The sequence below is a fragment of the Mytilus californianus genome, unplaced genomic scaffold (genome assembly GCF_021869535.1).
Source record: "Mytilus californianus isolate M0D057914Y unplaced genomic scaffold, xbMytCali1.0.p SCAF_5, whole genome shotgun sequence".
Taxonomy (NCBI): domain Eukaryota; kingdom Metazoa; phylum Mollusca; class Bivalvia; order Mytilida; family Mytilidae; genus Mytilus; species Mytilus californianus.
The window spans coordinates 67,313,102-67,331,192 of NW_026262701.1; the positions used below are offsets into that span (position 1 = coordinate 67,313,102).

Consider the following 18,091-nt stretch of genomic DNA (forward strand, 5'->3'; position numbering starts at 1 on the left):
TTACACGGTTTAAAACAATATCCTTCATCGGGCCTCCTCAATGTTATCTATAAATACCGCATCAGTTGTAAAAGTCACGTGGTCAGGTAATCAATACACAAAAAGAAAAGTATCACGTGTATTGATGATCAAGTTGTACTGCAATTAAAGCCAACATCAACAGTTTCAAATAAGATGGCCTTAATTTACAAAGTGTTAAGTACTCACAGAGAGAAGATAGATTATATAAACAGAAACAAAAACATGAGAACAGTCAGGTACTGAAGCTGATTGATGCAATGATGGTTACTGTATTACGATACACAGAAAAATGACACAATACCGAGGATAATATTTTATTTATTTTTAGAATGAAGAAAACAAAACAGTTATAAATAATATTGCTTTGAACGAAGTTTCTCTTTGGTATATGTACAAAATGGCACATCTCTATTATTCATTATCTTTGCTATTTTGTTATTATTGCACTTTGAAAGTTTTGTAATACGCATGGCTACAGAAGGGGTCATAAACCTTAAACAGATCTTATCACAAACTAAACATGTTAACTATGCAAGCCATTCAAAGTCCATGACTGACCGGGTGAAGCCAAAAAATTTCAATGGAAATGATATGTTAATGCATCTACTTACCAAATATCACTAGTGGTTCCTCTTAAACTGACCTAATCACAAACAAATGCACGCAAAGTACTTTCCCCTCTCAACAAAATTCAATTTTTTTATAAACCCAACAGTTTTATCTTAAACAAATAAATACAGATGAGACATAAAATAATTGGATGGACATCCCATCATTAGATACCTGGATCTACCTACAACTTGTATGGATATAAAAAATATATAAAGTATCCTGCATATATATTAATGTAAAATGATCTGTAAAACATTAATACAGGCTTAAAATATAGAATAACTTGCCCATAGGTGGGCCATATCACTGAATTCAGAAATTTATTTTTCAATTCATTATATAGAGATGCAATATTGATATTTTACACAAATCTTAACTTGTTGATAAGAACTGATGAAATAAGATAACATATTGGTTTATTTCATTTTTAAGTTAACAGATCAGTTAATATTATTGACACTTATATCATAAGTGTAAAAATTCCTCTCAATGGTTTTGTTCACACCCTGTTTAGTTGAAATTCTCAAATCCAAGGAGTAATATATATGTAAATATATGAGTATACATCCTTTGTGATAATCAATACTACAATTTTACATCAATAACCTACCTGGAATGGCATGTCAGCAAATGTTTTAGCCAGATAGTAGGCTTTTACACTGTACCAATAATTTAAATGTTCCCTCACAAATACTGCCATTTCTAATGGAACTGTAAATATATACAACAATTATGTTAACATTTTTTTTAACACATCTCATTTATACTTTTAGTATCACAAAAACTGCTGATAGCAAAGTAAAAGTTTAACATCCATCTAGCATATAATAAAACAAGGTTAATTTGGAAAGTCACTCTTAAAAAAATAAAAATAAATGGGGAATGTGTCCATGGGACACTGCAGGTGATGCCCCCAATTGCATATTAAGTTATAAAGAGACATAACTAAAGAAATGTAAAAGTGACGCTACCCAAATTTGTACTTGATCTGTGTTTTGTGGTAATAAGCATTGTGCATAAGTTTCATAACATTTGGTTGAGGCAAACTAAAGTGAGAGAACGGAAACGAAAAATTCAGCAATTTTTCCATTTGTAAAGGGGCATAACTCTAGAACGGAAAAAGGGACGCTACCAAAATTCAAACTTGATCTGTGTTTTGTGGTAATTAGCATTGTGTATAAGTTTTAGAACATTTGGTTGAGGCAAACTAAAGTTAGAGAACGAAAACCAATTTTGGGACGTACAGACAAGGGTAAAACTTAATGCCCCCTCTGCTATGGCGGGGGCATAAAAACAGCACATGTGCAATTGAAGTTAATACATAACAGAGTATATAACAGAGTATTTGTATATAAACACATAACAGAGTATATAACAGAGTATATGTATAAACACATAACAGAGTATATAACAGAGTATATGTATAAACACATAACAGAGTATATAACAGAGTATATGTATAAACACATAACAATGTGTATGTATGAACACATAACAAGAGTATATGATATAAACTTAAGATAACATTCTTGGTAATGAATTACTTTTCTCTGCTCACATCTGTTTACATCTGAAGCAGTACCCTAAAAGTTGATAGCAGGAAAATGTGTTTGATTATCCTATTAATGACTGTTAACATAAATGGTCAATGCATCATAATGTTAACCTGTTAATGTTATAAGCAGGTACTATACCTACTAGTACACATGTTATTCAATCTATCTTTTCTCCTTCTTCTTGGCAGAGCAGCAGCAAATGCAAGTTTTAACTCTATGGTTTGTATTTGAAAATGATTCTTTACAGTACATTGGTACATTGTATGCTGGTATCCATGAATATCAGCTAGACACCTTAAAAATGTTAATAGATTCTGATCATACCAAGCTGTTTCTTCTGATAAAAGATATGAAATAATTGAAACTTTGTTTGAATTTTCAACAAAAGATAACTCACATGTCATGACTGTTGGCATTAGAGCTGTAAACATGAGGAACAGTATACAAAAGAAGAGGAAGCTGGTATTGTTTATCACTTTGGTTGCCTCATTGCCTATCCCAAGATATAACAGACCAATCAGGATTCCGACAGTTAAGTGAGAAATCAATCGCAATCTTGTTAACGTCTGTAATGAAAAGGAAAAATGTTTAAATCTATTGGTACTTTTCTTCCATAACATGTTTTTTAATTACAATTACTTGAATTGTGGCTTAAGAATTTGTATTATGTGTAGTATTTTTTTTAAGAAATGTAAAAGAATATATCATATATACATTGAAGTAAAATTTCAACTATAGTTTTCTTCATACCATTACTTGATCCACAATATAGGGAACTTAGATCTAAACATTCCATGGAAGTTCTGTCGCAATCTCATACATGTAACATATTCAAAAATATTTATCTATTGAACAACAGCAGTTCCTACAATAACCCACCTGTGAAACCTTTGGGTGACTTGTGAGGAGTTGCTGACAGAAGAAACCCTCTCTCCCCACTTTCTTACATTTAGTTACTTTGTTTCAAGTACAACATTTTTATAGAATAGTTTGAAAAAAAAAAGAAATTACGTTGTTTCAAGTACAACATTTTTATAGAATTGTTTGAAATAAAAAAAAAGAAAATACGTTGTTTCAAGTACAACATTTTTATAGAATAGTTTAAAAAAAAAAAAAAAGAAGATACAAACATGATGGCTGCATGAGCTGAGTTGGTATCTAAATAGATCTGTACGTATTGTATTTGAGGAAATAATTTCTGGGTTGGAAATTTTTCCTTTTTTTTATGGGCTGTAAGTCTGCTGGTAAATGATGACTGGAATTTGGGTGTAGGGTTATTTAACTTTTAGAATTATTGAATAACAAATATATGTATATACATTGTATATTGAATGTACAGTGTAAAAGGCGCATTTTCAAGGTAAATTTGGTGAAGATTGGTTCAATGGATATCATTTGTAAACTAAAATGTTGCCCTAATTTGAGTTATTTAATAGCTGCTGTGATCCTGACCTACTGACCCCATACTGGATAAACAAATTAAATTTGGTACATGTTGAACATATGGTTCAAAAGATAACATTTGGAAACCAAAGTTTAGCCCAGATTTCAGTCTATAAATAGCTGCAGTGACCTTGACCTTTGACAATATGACCCTTAAATTAGTAAGGGGCTTCCTTGCCCCATGAGTAATTTTCAATCACAGTTTAGTAAAGATGTTGTTTAGGGCTCAACAGATTTTTTTCCGAAACTGAAATTTTGATACATGGACAGCCAAATGCCTGGGCTGCACTCAGAATATTAAAAGCTGAGTCCGTTTATCACATTAGTGGGCTGGATAAATTTTGGATTAATTTTGATTAGTAGTTTTTTTCTTAAATGAACATGTAGTTTACATGTGATCACAATTAAAATACTCTACATAAAAGAATGTTATTCCCTCGCCAACTATCTTACTCAGGGACACATTTAGCATACTATTACATATCTAAAAATACTTTGATTAAAAAAGTTTTATTGCAAATATGTCAATGAAAAAACAACCAAACAAAGAATTCTAATATGACGATCTTCAAATGCTTTGAGTACACACCGTGGTAAAATTCGAATATATTCATATGTCATGATTTGTTTGGGCTGTTCAAATCCTACTCCTACTTTGTATGCTTTTTATGTGTGATTTACCTCACGTCAGATTGTGTAAATGACGTCATTGAACGATGACGTAAGAATGTAAGGATTTTACAGGATAATGCACGAATGGGAAACTGAAAAACATAAACAAACGATGGTAAGAATTTGTATAATGTCCATATATTCTTAAATAAAAGTAAGATAGTCAATCAAATTCATCAAAATCTGTCTCAGTATATTATTGTATATCGTTCAATTTTATTTGTCATTTACGTCAATATTACTAGTGTGTTCAATTACGGGAACAGCAAAAATTTCCCTTCACAAAGAGCTCTTTGATCCCAGAGAATTGCTGTCTGTGTCCTATTAGAATAGAAATAATTCATGTGGGCTTGAATTTAAATTGATTTTACCACGGGTTGGCCCTTTATGCTGATAGTTTACCCCTCGCAGTCGCTCGTGGTAAAATATTTAGCATAAAGGGCCAACCTGTGGTAAAATCACAATAAATTCAAGCCCCCATGAATTATTTCTTTAATCTCCAGAGGTAATGTACTTACTGCATCTCTCATTATGGATTTAAATGTCCGGACAAATAGTATATGGAACTGTGTAAAGCTACTGGTAGCAAAGCTATTCTGGTCATTCTGGTACTGCTAAAATATTATAAAAGATATTAGAAAAAAAAGTTGTACTTTATCTGAGTTTTGTGATAATAAGCATTGTGTATATGTTTCATAACATTTAGTTGAGGCAAACTTAAGTTAGAGAACAGAAACGAATATTTCAGCAATTTTTCCATTTGTAAAGGGGCATAACTCTAGAACAGTAAAAGTGACACCACCAAAAATCAAACTGGATCTGTTTTTTGAGGGTAATAAGCATAGTGTATAAGTTTCATAACATTTGGTTGAGGCAAACTAATTTTGGGACGTATGGACGGACGTACAAACGAACAAGGGGAAAACTTAATGCCCCCTCCTCTACGGCAGGGGCATAAAAATCATACTGTAAAAATGTATTACCATAGTTATTTTTAATAAAATAATTGGGCAAATGACTACTTCCAAGTTTTGTACTACAGGAATTATCGATTTACTAAAACTAAAATTCATACCCATAATCAAACATTCTATTGTCTGATTTAATATTGTAATTTGTTACACTTCTACATCAATATCCCTTGCATTGTTTCTAGAATACTGAGTCAAATCAAAAGTTTCTAACTAAGAGACAAGTCCAAGAGAACTCCAGATTTGATGAGACCCAAAACCATCCATCTTGTAACAGTTGGGTACAGTCAGCATAATTTCAGTACAAAAGTTGAATATAACACCATATATTAGCGCTGTAATAATCTTAAGGAGAACTGAGAGAGAACTCAGTAGGGGATACCCCAACTCCCCATCCTGTATTCCTTTATACAAGGCACATGGACATATAGACAGACAGTGACCGATTGAAGTACGGTAATGAAATTTGATTATCTCCTCTTTAACATGTTGGACTAGGATTATATTTTTTCGCCGGGATGCACAACCTGGGGTAAAGATCTATAAAAATGTAATTCTAATCTATATATATCTATCCGTTAAGGAGGAGTTACAGTTACAATGCACATGGACAAACAGGGTGATTCCTATATATCCCTCAAAAATTTTGTTTACAGTTGGTATAATTTTTCACATTTTGAAAAAGACATGAAAGATGATTAAAATTATTGATCTGTTTTTTCATAACATTGAACTAAAATATGCTCTTGTATGGTAATATTTTTCAGATGGTTAAATTTAAACATATATGGTAACCAGGGAAGGCACTTTCAATAGCACCAACCATAGAGGCAAATTCAGAATTTCACTTCTTGACACACACCCATAGTTGAAATTTTAATGTGCCTTCAGCCCTTCACTGGATTCCTTGTATGTTTTAATTGAACAGCCCTTAGTGAGAATGATGAGAACAATTACAATTTCATACACTTTTATCATGGTATTATACCTCACCTCACCTATCCTCTTCATGCCGGTCAGCATTTAATTAAGGCCCTTATACATGGTATTATACATTATATATATTAAATATGGACTACCATAGTGAAATAGCAACACTTCATTGAGCAAAATGTGAATTGCTATCAAGCATTTGCAAAGCAGCATTTATTTCCAATCTGTTGCCTAAATATATACAGAGTACACCACAAAGTTTTTTTTAGATTTTATTTAAATCATTATTTAATATTATTTCAAAAGTCCTGTTATTTCTCAACTGAAGACATTAAAAAAAGCCAAAGATCAATAAGAGTGATTTCAACATTATTCTTCTATATATGCATTTAATAACAGACAAATCAATAAAGTCATTCAATAAAACAAACTATGCACACTATAAAACTCTTAAATAATATGAGAAGCAATTTATTAATCTATGAAACAAGTCATAAATGAACGACACCTGCTTCAAATATATAATAGCAGGCATCAATCTATACTTAAAGTATTTGCAAGTAAAGTTATATATATACCATTTATTAATAATTATACTAGTCCCTCTTTTTGTATTTGACAATAAGCAATCTATCAATCAACCAATCTGTTGGTAAAAAATTCAGTGAGATTTGTTTCCACTTTTGACATGTCTTTTTAAATAGATTTTATAGCATGCCTATAATCTGACCCAAGCGCAAATGCTAATACAACTGTACTTCAAATATCCTTGACTAACCATTAGTGGTTTCCCTTAAACTGACCTAATGATAATCACAAACTTTAATACTTTAAATAAGCTAAAGTTTCAAATTCAATAAACTATGAATGACTGGGCAGGGCTAAACCATGAAAATGATATGTGTCAATGCTTATACAACTGCTTACCAAATCTCTTTGACCTAACACACGTGGTTCCTTTCAAATTGACTTAATAACAAACTTTAACAAATAGTTGATGATGTAGAGGCAAGAAACTGTTGATTACTGTGGATTCATTATTATTCCTGGGATACCAATTTTCGTGGATGAATGGGTAAGGGTGAATCCTGAATATAAATGTTAAACGAAGTACAAATTTTTTATAGGATTGTTTGATGACTTTGGCGAAACCATTAAATCAAATATCCATAAAAATGCAATTTTTGCTCAATCCTCAAAAATTGGTACCATGAAAATAAATGAATCCCCAGTAATTAGAATTCATACATTATATTATTAGGATCATGAGTGGTTTGGTCTTCAAGTTAAAGTTTTTCACCCCTATGGAGTGGTGGTATAAGGGTTAACCTGGTCAACATTAAAGTTTTCTGGCCTAAGAATTACAGCTTTGATTATGTTGATACTTGAACGAAAAATGAACTCTGTGCGTGTTCATCAATGTGCACCAAATTGTAACCGATTCATGCGAAGGAGTGTTGTTGAATTTATGACATTTATATCACAGCTTCTTTTGTTCATAGAGACTTACATTCACACAGATGAAGAAATGATGATCCTATTGTAACATTATTTAAATATATTTCTTTTAAAAAAGGTCAATAGCTTATATAAGCCAGCTGTTTAAAAGCATTTGGTAAAAGCATACAATCAAATAATTTAATTCACTAAGCATAATTGTGACATAATGCAGCATATTGGGATTAAAACTAAATATTCATTACATTTATCACACACTAATCAGAGATTTTGTGTATGGGCAGTTTTGTACATATTCGTTATAAAATCTGTTTGAACAGGTTGTATAAATATGCAGTTGGAGCTTATACGACTTGTTCGAGCTATGTAAGATTAATCTGGCAAAACAAAGTTATCTCCCTTTGCAAATTAACCAAAATTTCTTTTTCTAACTTATTTTTTGAAAATACAATCTAAAACTTTGCAGGCATATATTAATTTATAAGAAGTTCACCTGAAAATAATTTTGCAATAATTTTTTTCTTTTTACACAGAAAAAATAATCACCCCAAAAAACATGATAAAAGTTGAAATTTTATACAAAGATATATTAAACTATGGTTTTTAATTGTACCTGTAAAATATTAGACAGCATTTTCAAGTACAAAAATGTAATAAAGCAGAAACTGAAATTTCTTTGAAAATTGTCAAAAGGAGATAAATTTTAATGGCTGAATTGAGTTATTTAAGCCTAATGGAGCTAAATATGCTTGAATTGTAGATTCCTCAACATGTTGAGTAAATGTTCAGGTATTGCAAAAACAATGTAAACACCATGATACCATAAATTTTCAAAGTTCTTTTATTTGTGGATTAAATATCCAGGCTTTGCATTAATTTTACTAGTTTGTATGGTTTCAGGTTTTCTTTAAATTTGTGATTTCAAATTTACAAAAAAATAGAAAATATGCCTTTCGAATTGAATGAATTTTTTTTGTTTTGATTTTGATTTAAATCCATTAAAGTTGTTATCAAAGAGTATTCATCTTTCAAAATGAATAGCGCATTTATTGCCAAACAACCTTCAAATGTAATTAGATACAACAAATTTCTTAAAATGTTTAATGTGTGCTCATTCATTAGGATGACTTTAGCCAATATTGTCTAGCATTTAACTATAGTATTAAGTGTTTGTTAGAATTAACACCCACAACCAGTTAGTAAAAAAATTACCTCAAATGGATCAATCTATAAAAAGCGATAAATGTTATTAGTGCATAGGTTAAGAAAAAAAAAGAAGAAAATAAATAAGCTCTTTATGTGGTAAAATGGAATATGACATCAAAGTTAGAGGTATGATAAGGGCCATTATTTTGGACCCTGAAATTGCAAAACAGTAAAATTCTTCACACCTTTCAAGTTATTTTAATTTTATCAATATATAAAACAGTCTTGTCATCTTTCAAGAGCTGTGACACCGTTGACATTGCATAACTAAATAAATGGTCATTTTACATAAAGGTTTAGTATAAACAAATATTCCATATAAATCAACTTATCTGTGTCCTTCACCTTTTGACAAACTATCTTTTTGTTTAAGGCTGTTGTTCATAACTAAACATGTTTGTGAAGATATGAAAATGAAAGCTTTTTTCACATTTACAACTTTTACTATAAAGGAAGAGGTTTGGAGAAATAAAGCAAATATATATGACAAAATTCAAATATATTGTTTAAAATATCTGACCAACATGTAAATATTTGATCAATTTATTATACTTTTTTTATTTTTTACTTTAAAAGGGCCAGAAATGTTGCCTTATTATACCTTCTTCTTTCTTTGCCACACTCTGATTTTGCAATTGTGCCAGTTATTAAAATTCCCACTAAGTTATTCCTTCACACAGTAAAAGCACTTATTATTACAGTTCATCACAAAAGAAAGTAATTATCATTATCTGAAATTCATTTGAGAACACTGTCATGTGCAATAAGATATTTTCAATGCCTTAATCCTTAAGCTTAAACTGAAATAAGAAATTCAAAATAATAAAATCATACTACATCAAAATAAAGTATAAATATTAACGGCATGTCCATTTACTGTGAAAATGATCTTTCTGCATAAAATACAACACAGAAGAATAGACAAAGCAGATATCAAAGTAAAAAAGAAACATAGCAGATTGAGATTAGTGGGCGAAGAGCCAGAAGTACTGCTTTGCTTTCAATTCATATGTAAGTATTTCTAGAAACTCAAAGTTTCAAAATTTTATAACAGAACACAATGAACCGGTATTATGGTTTTCAGCATTTTCATGAAACAGGTCCATCTGCTCATTCTAATCTAATATTTACTGCAGAAAGACTTCAACAACCATGAAATAAGTGTGACAAATAGTTAAGGGCAAATCAACCTACCGTAACACTACCATTAGATCCATTAGTCATGGCATGTCCATTGACTACACCTTTCTCTGAACAATTAATATGGACATGATCATCCTGTATGGGAGGCAGTTGACCATTCGATCCAGACAGCTGGTAAGGTGCCACTGTTGTCAGACTACCATTTGCAGGCTTTTTCACTAGATCAGCAGCTAGATTGTCACACTGTCCATTCCTGACAGCTTGTTTTAATGTGTCTACTTTATCTTCTCCATATTCACCAGAGGCTACTTCCATCACTAAATAACAACAAGCATTCTGTGAGTATTGCATGGCAATACATGGTCCGCTACCGGTTACAAATTCATTGTAACGGAACGAAATTCTAACTTGATCTATAACTTGTCATGGTGTAAACTACATAAAAATATCAAGTCAAAATCTTCAAGCAGGACGAAAAAAATTGTTGAAAACTGATTATTTAAGTGAATTTTCTATGTCCAAAGACCATAACTCTGCACAAAGTTATCAGACTGGAACAAAATTCCAACTTGATCTGTAACTTGTCATGATAAAACTATATACTAATTATCAAATCAATATCTTCAAGAATGACAAACCAAACCTACCACTAAATTCTTCAAACAATTTACCAAAGAAAAGGAAAAAAATCCAAAATGTCATTTTGTCTTTTAGAAAATGAGTTATTTCCCTTTGAACAGAAATCTACTAATTAATAAGTATTTCATCAAAAATTTAATTCTAGGGAAATGGCTTTAACTGAACAAAGAGAAAAGCTAAAATCGTGAAAATTGAACTTGACCTGTAACTTGTCATGATAAATCAATAAACCAAATATCAAATCAATATCTTCAAGCACAAAGAAAAAAAGTCTGGAAAACTGATTTGCCAGACTGACAGATGGACAGACAGACAGATGGACAGACAGACAGACAGATGGACGGAGTGCAAACCTAAAGTCCCACGATCTTTACCATAGAACATGGGGTTGTCAACTAAAACCAAAGTTTTTGACCTTGACCTTTGACCTAGGAAGTTGTACATACATTATGACAAACCCTCTGGTGTTGGTTAATATACATGTCAAGTATAAACTTTGAAATCATAACGGTTCTCAAGATATAGAGCGGACACGATCTTTACCATAGGACATGGGGTTGTCAACTAAAACCAAAGTTTTTGACCTTGACCTTTGACCTAGGAAGTTGTACATACATTATGACACACACTCTGGTGTTGGTTAATATACATGTCAAGTATAAACTTTGAAATCATAAAGGTTCTCTAGATATAGAGCGGTCACAATTTGTTAAGGACGGACGGACGTACGGACAGACAGACGGACGGACAGACTGATCACTATAGGGCATCCGCCATTTGGCGGGGCCCTAATTATGATAGTATTACATACCAAAATCTGCAGGATTATGATAAGCTGGGCAAGACATTCCATGGGACTCAAAATAAGGGACCAATGATGAAATAGATCCCTTATAAACACAGCTTCCTTCAGCCAACAGATAAAGCTGAAAATAAAAATTTCAATAAAATACTAATATAATTTTTCAAAGTATGTAACTTTTAAGTATTACTTGAAATTTTCTGAACTATCTGTATTCCAAAGGCAATTTTCAATCTCTAAAAAGTGAAAAATCAAGAATAACTATTTGCTCAGTGAAAAAGGCTGGTAATTTAGGTAATTTTCATTCTCAAAATACAAAACAATGTTATATTCAATCAAGGTGATCTTCATTGAGTGGTGAAGAACCTACTATAAAACATTTATTTTCTATCAATCAATATTTATGACTAATTAATAAATATCTATCCTATTATGAACCATTTTTTTTTAGAAAATTATATATCAGTCACTTTCTATATTCATGTACTGCAAAAATGGCTGAAATTAGTAAATTAGAAAAAAAATACTTTGAGTATACACAGGTGTCAACTTTCCCAAATTTGTTCCCCCAAAATTTCCATTCAGTGCTCGTCTCCAACGTGGGAGAAAGAATCTCCCCTATTCAGAAATTGTCATTTGCTCATTCAGAACATGTCATAGTTTTCCCAATTGTAAGTTAATCTTGAGTTTTCATTTACCAGCTATTCACAGTTGGGTGAGTACATCTTGTATTTTCTATCATTTTTTTAAATTATCATCACCAAAAAGTATAAGTTTCCTTTCATGACCAAAGGGGACACATAACAAGAGGCACACCTGTGCCTGTATCGCTCAACTTGTGAAAAAAAATAACTTGTTTGCTTATTAGGACTTTTATGTGCACATACTACAGTTACCATTGTGTTGCTGATCATTTTGGCAATTTACATGTTTAACACAGGGCTGCCAAAAAATATTTGAGCCAGCCAGACATTTTTTTCTCTTATCCTGATTTTAAATACCTTTAAACTCAGTAACAAAATGCAATCATAGTAATAATTTGGGTATCATGATTAACATTATAACAATTTTAAACTTCAGAATTTTGATATAAATTCGATGTTCTGGCGTAGACTGTTACATTGACAGTGCATCATTTGAAGTGTGCAATATCAGCATACTAACATCTCCCTTAGACTCTTTATTAATGCAAAATCATGTTGTGAAAAACATTGAATTTGTTTATGACAAGCACATTTTCCTAATACCGGATGTTGACTTGACAATGGTAAAACATAGACCAGAGACGTATATGTTAAATCCATGTACGATACAAAGCACATTTAGAGTTTGGGTTATTCTTTCAACATTATTTCTTCAAGAAAATATTTGAAATGAACAATTTAAACATATTTTATTTTTCAAGATGACAGATGGATCAGACACAAGTTTTACAACTTAGTAACATCTTTTTCCAAAAAAGAATGTAAGATAAAGGTGTCAAAGTTATCTTTAGCATTTTTGAAGAATTTGGATGCATAATTAAATCTCACACCTGCACACAAGCATACACATGTACTAGTTCAAACACAGGGTTGGCAAAAACCCCAAAGTTTTATGAATAATGGTCAGCCCTGTCAGTTTTTATCTAATTGCTCTAGTTTTAGAAATATTAGACAAAACTGTAGATTGACCCCTATGTTCTATTTTTAGACAAGGTGGCCATGTTGGTTAATCAACCTGGACAAAAATAACAAACTTTGGTTTCAATCCATTCAGCAGTTTCAGAGATTTTTTAAGAAAAGTTTACGGACAACAGATGATGGATGGATGATGGACGCAAAGTGATGACAAAAGCTCACATTGCTGATAAGGAAATAAACAATGGACAAAATCTTTCAATTTCATATGGACAAGTGGCCCCAATTTGGCTAGCTGTAATTTATGCAAGATAAATATTTCAGGATGGTTGTATGCTGATCAAAGACATATGTCAACAGCCCAGCATTATAAAGCAGAACATTTCCAGAAATCGTCAAAATGTATCAGCAATACTGATGAAGTTAGAACCTAAACTAACCCTCTAATAGGAGATAAAGAAGAAGTTTAAAACTTTTGAACCTACCAAATCAAACTTCTCAAACAATTTAGCACTTGGCTGATGTATGGTACATATAATCGTTCTCCCACCAGCAGCTAAAGCTTTCAACAAAGAAACACACTGGAAACAAGATGAGCTGTCAAGTCCACTGAAATAAATTAAATATTTCTGTCATGTTAACCTGACAACGAATGTATTCTCAGCTTAAAAAATCATGAGATAGGGTAACTCTACTCACCTAAATTTTAACTCCTATTTCAACCAGTTTTTCAAGTATCAAAGCACTGATAAAGTAAACATTTGTTACTATTCAAAATAATCTTGGCAAAAATTTAAAGAAGGCATTTACCTACCAATCCTACCTACTAAACATGCGTTAACAAACACACATATTTCTCAATAGGCCCTAGCAGTGGTGAAGAGTATATTTATTTATCAATTATATTACTATTCTATAACCAAGAGTCATAACCATTAACAGGTCAAAGGTCAAATTCATTAAAGTAAAATACACCCTTTATTTTGCGGGTCACTAACAATATGCAAAAACTTTTAATCATTTACTGGAGTTTCCTTTTCTATAGCATCTGGAAACCTTTCTTTTTTCTTTCATAATGTTACAGGTTAATCAGGATGCTTTAATAAATGCATCATTTGTGCATAGGACAATACCAAAATTTACCTCAAAAACATGTATCATCCTAGTTATAATATTGGAGTAATTACTGTGTTCATGCCTGCACTCCCTCTGCCTCTATTTGTATATGCAACCACTCAAAAACATGTGAATTATAATGAGATTTTCTAAGTATCTAATTGCAATGAAAACCTTCTACTCTTTTTTTTTAATCCAAATGACTTTGGAGGTTTCCTACAACATGTACAACAAACAGTGTTCCAGCTAGGATTTCAAAAGGGCAGGGTGTCAATCCTGAAAAAGGGCATTTAGCGTGTGATATGATAATATGAAAAGGGCATGTTTTAATAAAGATTATAATCAAACATTGTTTGTTCATTGAATCACTGGTTATATATATACAAGAACAACATCATTAGCCCAGAGAAAAACTATCTTTCTACTTTTTAGGCTGAAAACTTATCAAGCAGCTTGTCACACAAGTTTTAAATCATTGCTTGGCACAGTTAAGCTTTATATGCAGTATTTTTTAAAAAATGTCCTGCTTCATTCTGTTTCTATGGTCTGACACACTTTACAAGTTTCACCTTTCTACCTTTTCTGTGCTTAATGGCAATACAGCACAAAACAGCTGTAAATGCACAATGTTAGGATATAGTGAACAGTGAAAATTTGGATTGAAAATAAAAAATACAGAAAAAGATGACCAAGGCACCCTACCAACCCTGCTACTAAGACCCTCTTTAACTTTTCCCATAACTCAAAACACCTAAACATATAAATTCTAAAGCCAGAAGTATGAAGGCATATTTTATAATATCTTAGTAGGTTACTCAATGCTAGGAAAAAATAAGATTGAGTTATCTTTCTTTATTTGGATGTGCTCCTTCTTTGGAGGATAATAAACAGTACATAGCAGATGTAAATACATGTACAATCAACAATATGGCGGCCGATTTTGTTATTTTCGTATAAAAAATGAAGGCATTCAATGAGAAATACGTCTTAATTTGCTATTTATTTCACGGAAAACAATAAGAGCAATGTTTTTAACGAGTTGATTATGGTTTTCGACTTTCTGTCAATTACGTTTTCTCCATGAAACTACGGTAAACATTGCTAATTGTGCCCAAGACATTTCTTCAAGTTCAAAGACAAATGCCGACTGACCGATTCTATTTGAATGAATGAATGTTGACGATCATTAAATGACCCATCCAATAAACGGATTACCTATAACAACAGATTATGACACCTGTTGTAACCGTTGATTAGCTTGGGGTCGTAAACAAAGTCATATACTTGTCGCCAGGTAAATTTCGATATCATATACGAACAAAATAATATACCAATCGATCTTCAAAAAAGGCAGGGCGCCCTGCAAACTGTAAAAAGGGCACAGGGCAGCACTCGGAAAAGGGCGGGCGGACCGCCCTGTGAAAACGACCTAGCTGGAACACTGACAAAACATGATGTTTGCCATGTAAATACAAATGTTGTAGTTGAGGTAAGGTATCAAGTGTTCTGCTAACATTTTTCTCGTTGTTGTGTTCTGTCGGAATCAGATCTGAAATTCAGATGTAAATTCACCTTTAAACACACTACATAAACAAGATAATTTTTACAATCTCTTTTATGATATATTACCTTGTTGGTTCATCAAAGAACATGATTGGTGGATTGTTTACCAACTCCAAAGCAATAGAAAGACGTTTTCTCTGACCACCAGACAGGTTAATTGTCCTTGTCTTCTTATGATCTGATAATCCTAGTGAATACAGTATATCATCAACCTGTAACACAAAACACACAATGTTTTCAACAATCAACAAACTGACTAACCTTGGCAATTAATTAATCACTATGTTTTAAATAACTTTTTACTGATTGAGGAGCATGGAGTGCTGTGGGCAACTAACTAACTCACAAAACCCAACCATCTGTACATATATTTGAAAAAATATTTGGAAAAGAAAACACATTCCTTTTTTTTGAAGCACTAAGGATTAACTTTTGTTCTTTTGTCTTTTAAATCTTTTTGATATGGATAATTATTCTTAATATGTTTTATAAAACTGTGAAAGTATCATTTTTTATTCTATTTTACCAGTCAAGGGTGTAACTTAAATAAGTTATTAGAGAAAAATAACATACATTTGTTATTGTGGACTAAAAAATCAAATATTTGTGATCCTACATGTATGTTACATGTTTCAAAGGAGCAATATACATCCTTTATTTTGTTAAATTGTATACAAGTTCTATTGATATTATTATTGTCTTTATGTATACTAAACTTTAGAAAGATATAACAGTTCATAGTCTGCCAATCATGCATAGTATACCTATGTTATTACAGAAAATATATGCCTGTAATAACTAAAGGGTGTTATTACAGCTTCTCTTCATCTCTTCAAAGCCTTTGCTCAGACATATATCAAAATGTATTTTAGTTTATCCCTTAAAGGTATTGTCTCATTGATTTACCATGGTTGATCAAAATTGTATTAATTGAATTGGAAAATTAGCTATCAAGGTTATGTATTAAGTTACTGCACAAAGTTTCAAGAATTCCCAAGTGCCCACTAAAAATAAAAATATTTATGATATATTTAACTAATAACAAACATATGTTACTACAGATTAAGAAAAAAAGAGTAGACAACTCTTGAAAGTATTTGTAATAACACATGTATGTTATTTTTCTCTAATAACTTATTCAAGTTACACCCTTGACTGTTTACTATTCTGAAATAAGAAAGACAAACCAGTGCATGTTTTTCTTTATTTGACATTTTTTCTGTCAATTTAAGGTTTGCAGAACACATCATGGATTCATCCACTGTCAGATGTGGCAGTAAGTGGTCATCTTGCATGATATAACATGATATCTTCCTAAAAGATCTCAAATCACGGTCTCTACCATTCACCAAAATATGTCCTGTAATATTTTTTGTCCTGAAATAAATCATTTCCATTAAAAACATTGTTTACATTCTCGTACTTTTGGTCTTTGATGGATATAAAAACATTACCAGTACTGATTTACTTGTCTCATTGGCCGTTATTAATTGATTGATTGTTGCTGTTTAACGCTACTTTCAGAAATAATTAGCTATATTGAGGCAGTCAGTTTTTATTGGTGGAGGAAGCCAGAGTGCCCCTAGAGAACCACAGACCTTGACAGGCAAACTGTCCTTTAAGATTAAAGTTGAAAGCACCTGCCATGTGCAGGGTTCAAACTCACAACCTCAGTGTTGACAGGCTAGTGATACAGTGGATGAACTACTAAATAAAAGACTACTCAGCCACAGAAGCAAGCCCCAATTGCCCACTACACCACATCTCTTAGTTTCTATATTAATATGCAAGATCCAAAAGTGAAAATAAAAGACAATCAGCAAACATTAGTATTCAGATATTTCATAAAATATTATAGATGAGATATTAAAAAATATCAAATCTTCCAAAATAGTATGGTAAAATTGAAAATTGAAAATATGCTATTTTTAAAGACATTAAAAATATTCTGGTGCAGAGAAGACCAAAGACTCCTCATGCAGATTTAGACACAAGGCAATTTTTGTATCTAATCTAACGGAAGCATGTTAGGGCATTGATTACAAGTACATCTTTTATCATTCCTCTAATTATAACATTACATAAGATGTTAAAATATTTGACCTAAAGGACTACAACTTACAGGGATATTTAAAAACTTCCTGTGAATACAAACTTCAAGAATTTAAAACTTTGGTGTCTTTCCTTCCTAACATTTTAAAAATAAATTTAACAAAAGGTCAGATGAAAAAGTCTAAAAAAAAAAAAGAAATTTTACAAAATATACTAATTTAGCCCTGTTTTCATGGTTTTAGTGCCATCAGGACTTGTCAAATGTGAATTTTTTTTCTTTTTTAT

At 31.6% G+C, this 18,091-nt stretch overlaps 1 protein-coding gene across 3 annotated transcripts in view; it reads right to left on the reverse strand.

Annotated features, from left to right (window-relative positions):
- Positions 1-18,091, reverse strand: part of LOC127701280 (ATP-binding cassette sub-family G member 4-like) — a 38,500-nt gene that overhangs the window by 10,530 nt on the left and 9,879 nt on the right. The window contains exons 3-11 of one of the 3 annotated variants that reach the window (XM_052205134.1): positions 16,942-17,131; positions 15,821-15,966; positions 13,561-13,684; positions 11,466-11,580; positions 10,067-10,332; positions 8,879-8,893; positions 4,823-4,918; positions 2,587-2,755; positions 1,244-1,344 (exon numbers count right to left, since the gene is read on the reverse strand). In XM_052205134.1, coding sequence (XP_052061094.1) covers positions 1,244-1,344; positions 2,587-2,755; positions 4,823-4,918; positions 8,879-8,893; positions 10,067-10,332; positions 11,466-11,580; positions 13,561-13,684; positions 15,821-15,966; positions 16,942-17,131 — 1,222 coding nt within the window. The remainder of the gene's footprint in view (positions 1-1,243; positions 1,345-2,586; positions 2,756-4,822; positions 4,919-8,878; positions 8,894-10,066; positions 10,333-11,465; positions 11,581-13,560; positions 13,685-15,820; positions 15,967-16,941; positions 17,132-18,091) is intronic. The other 2 variants (XM_052205136.1, XM_052205135.1) reach the window with 2 other exon arrangements.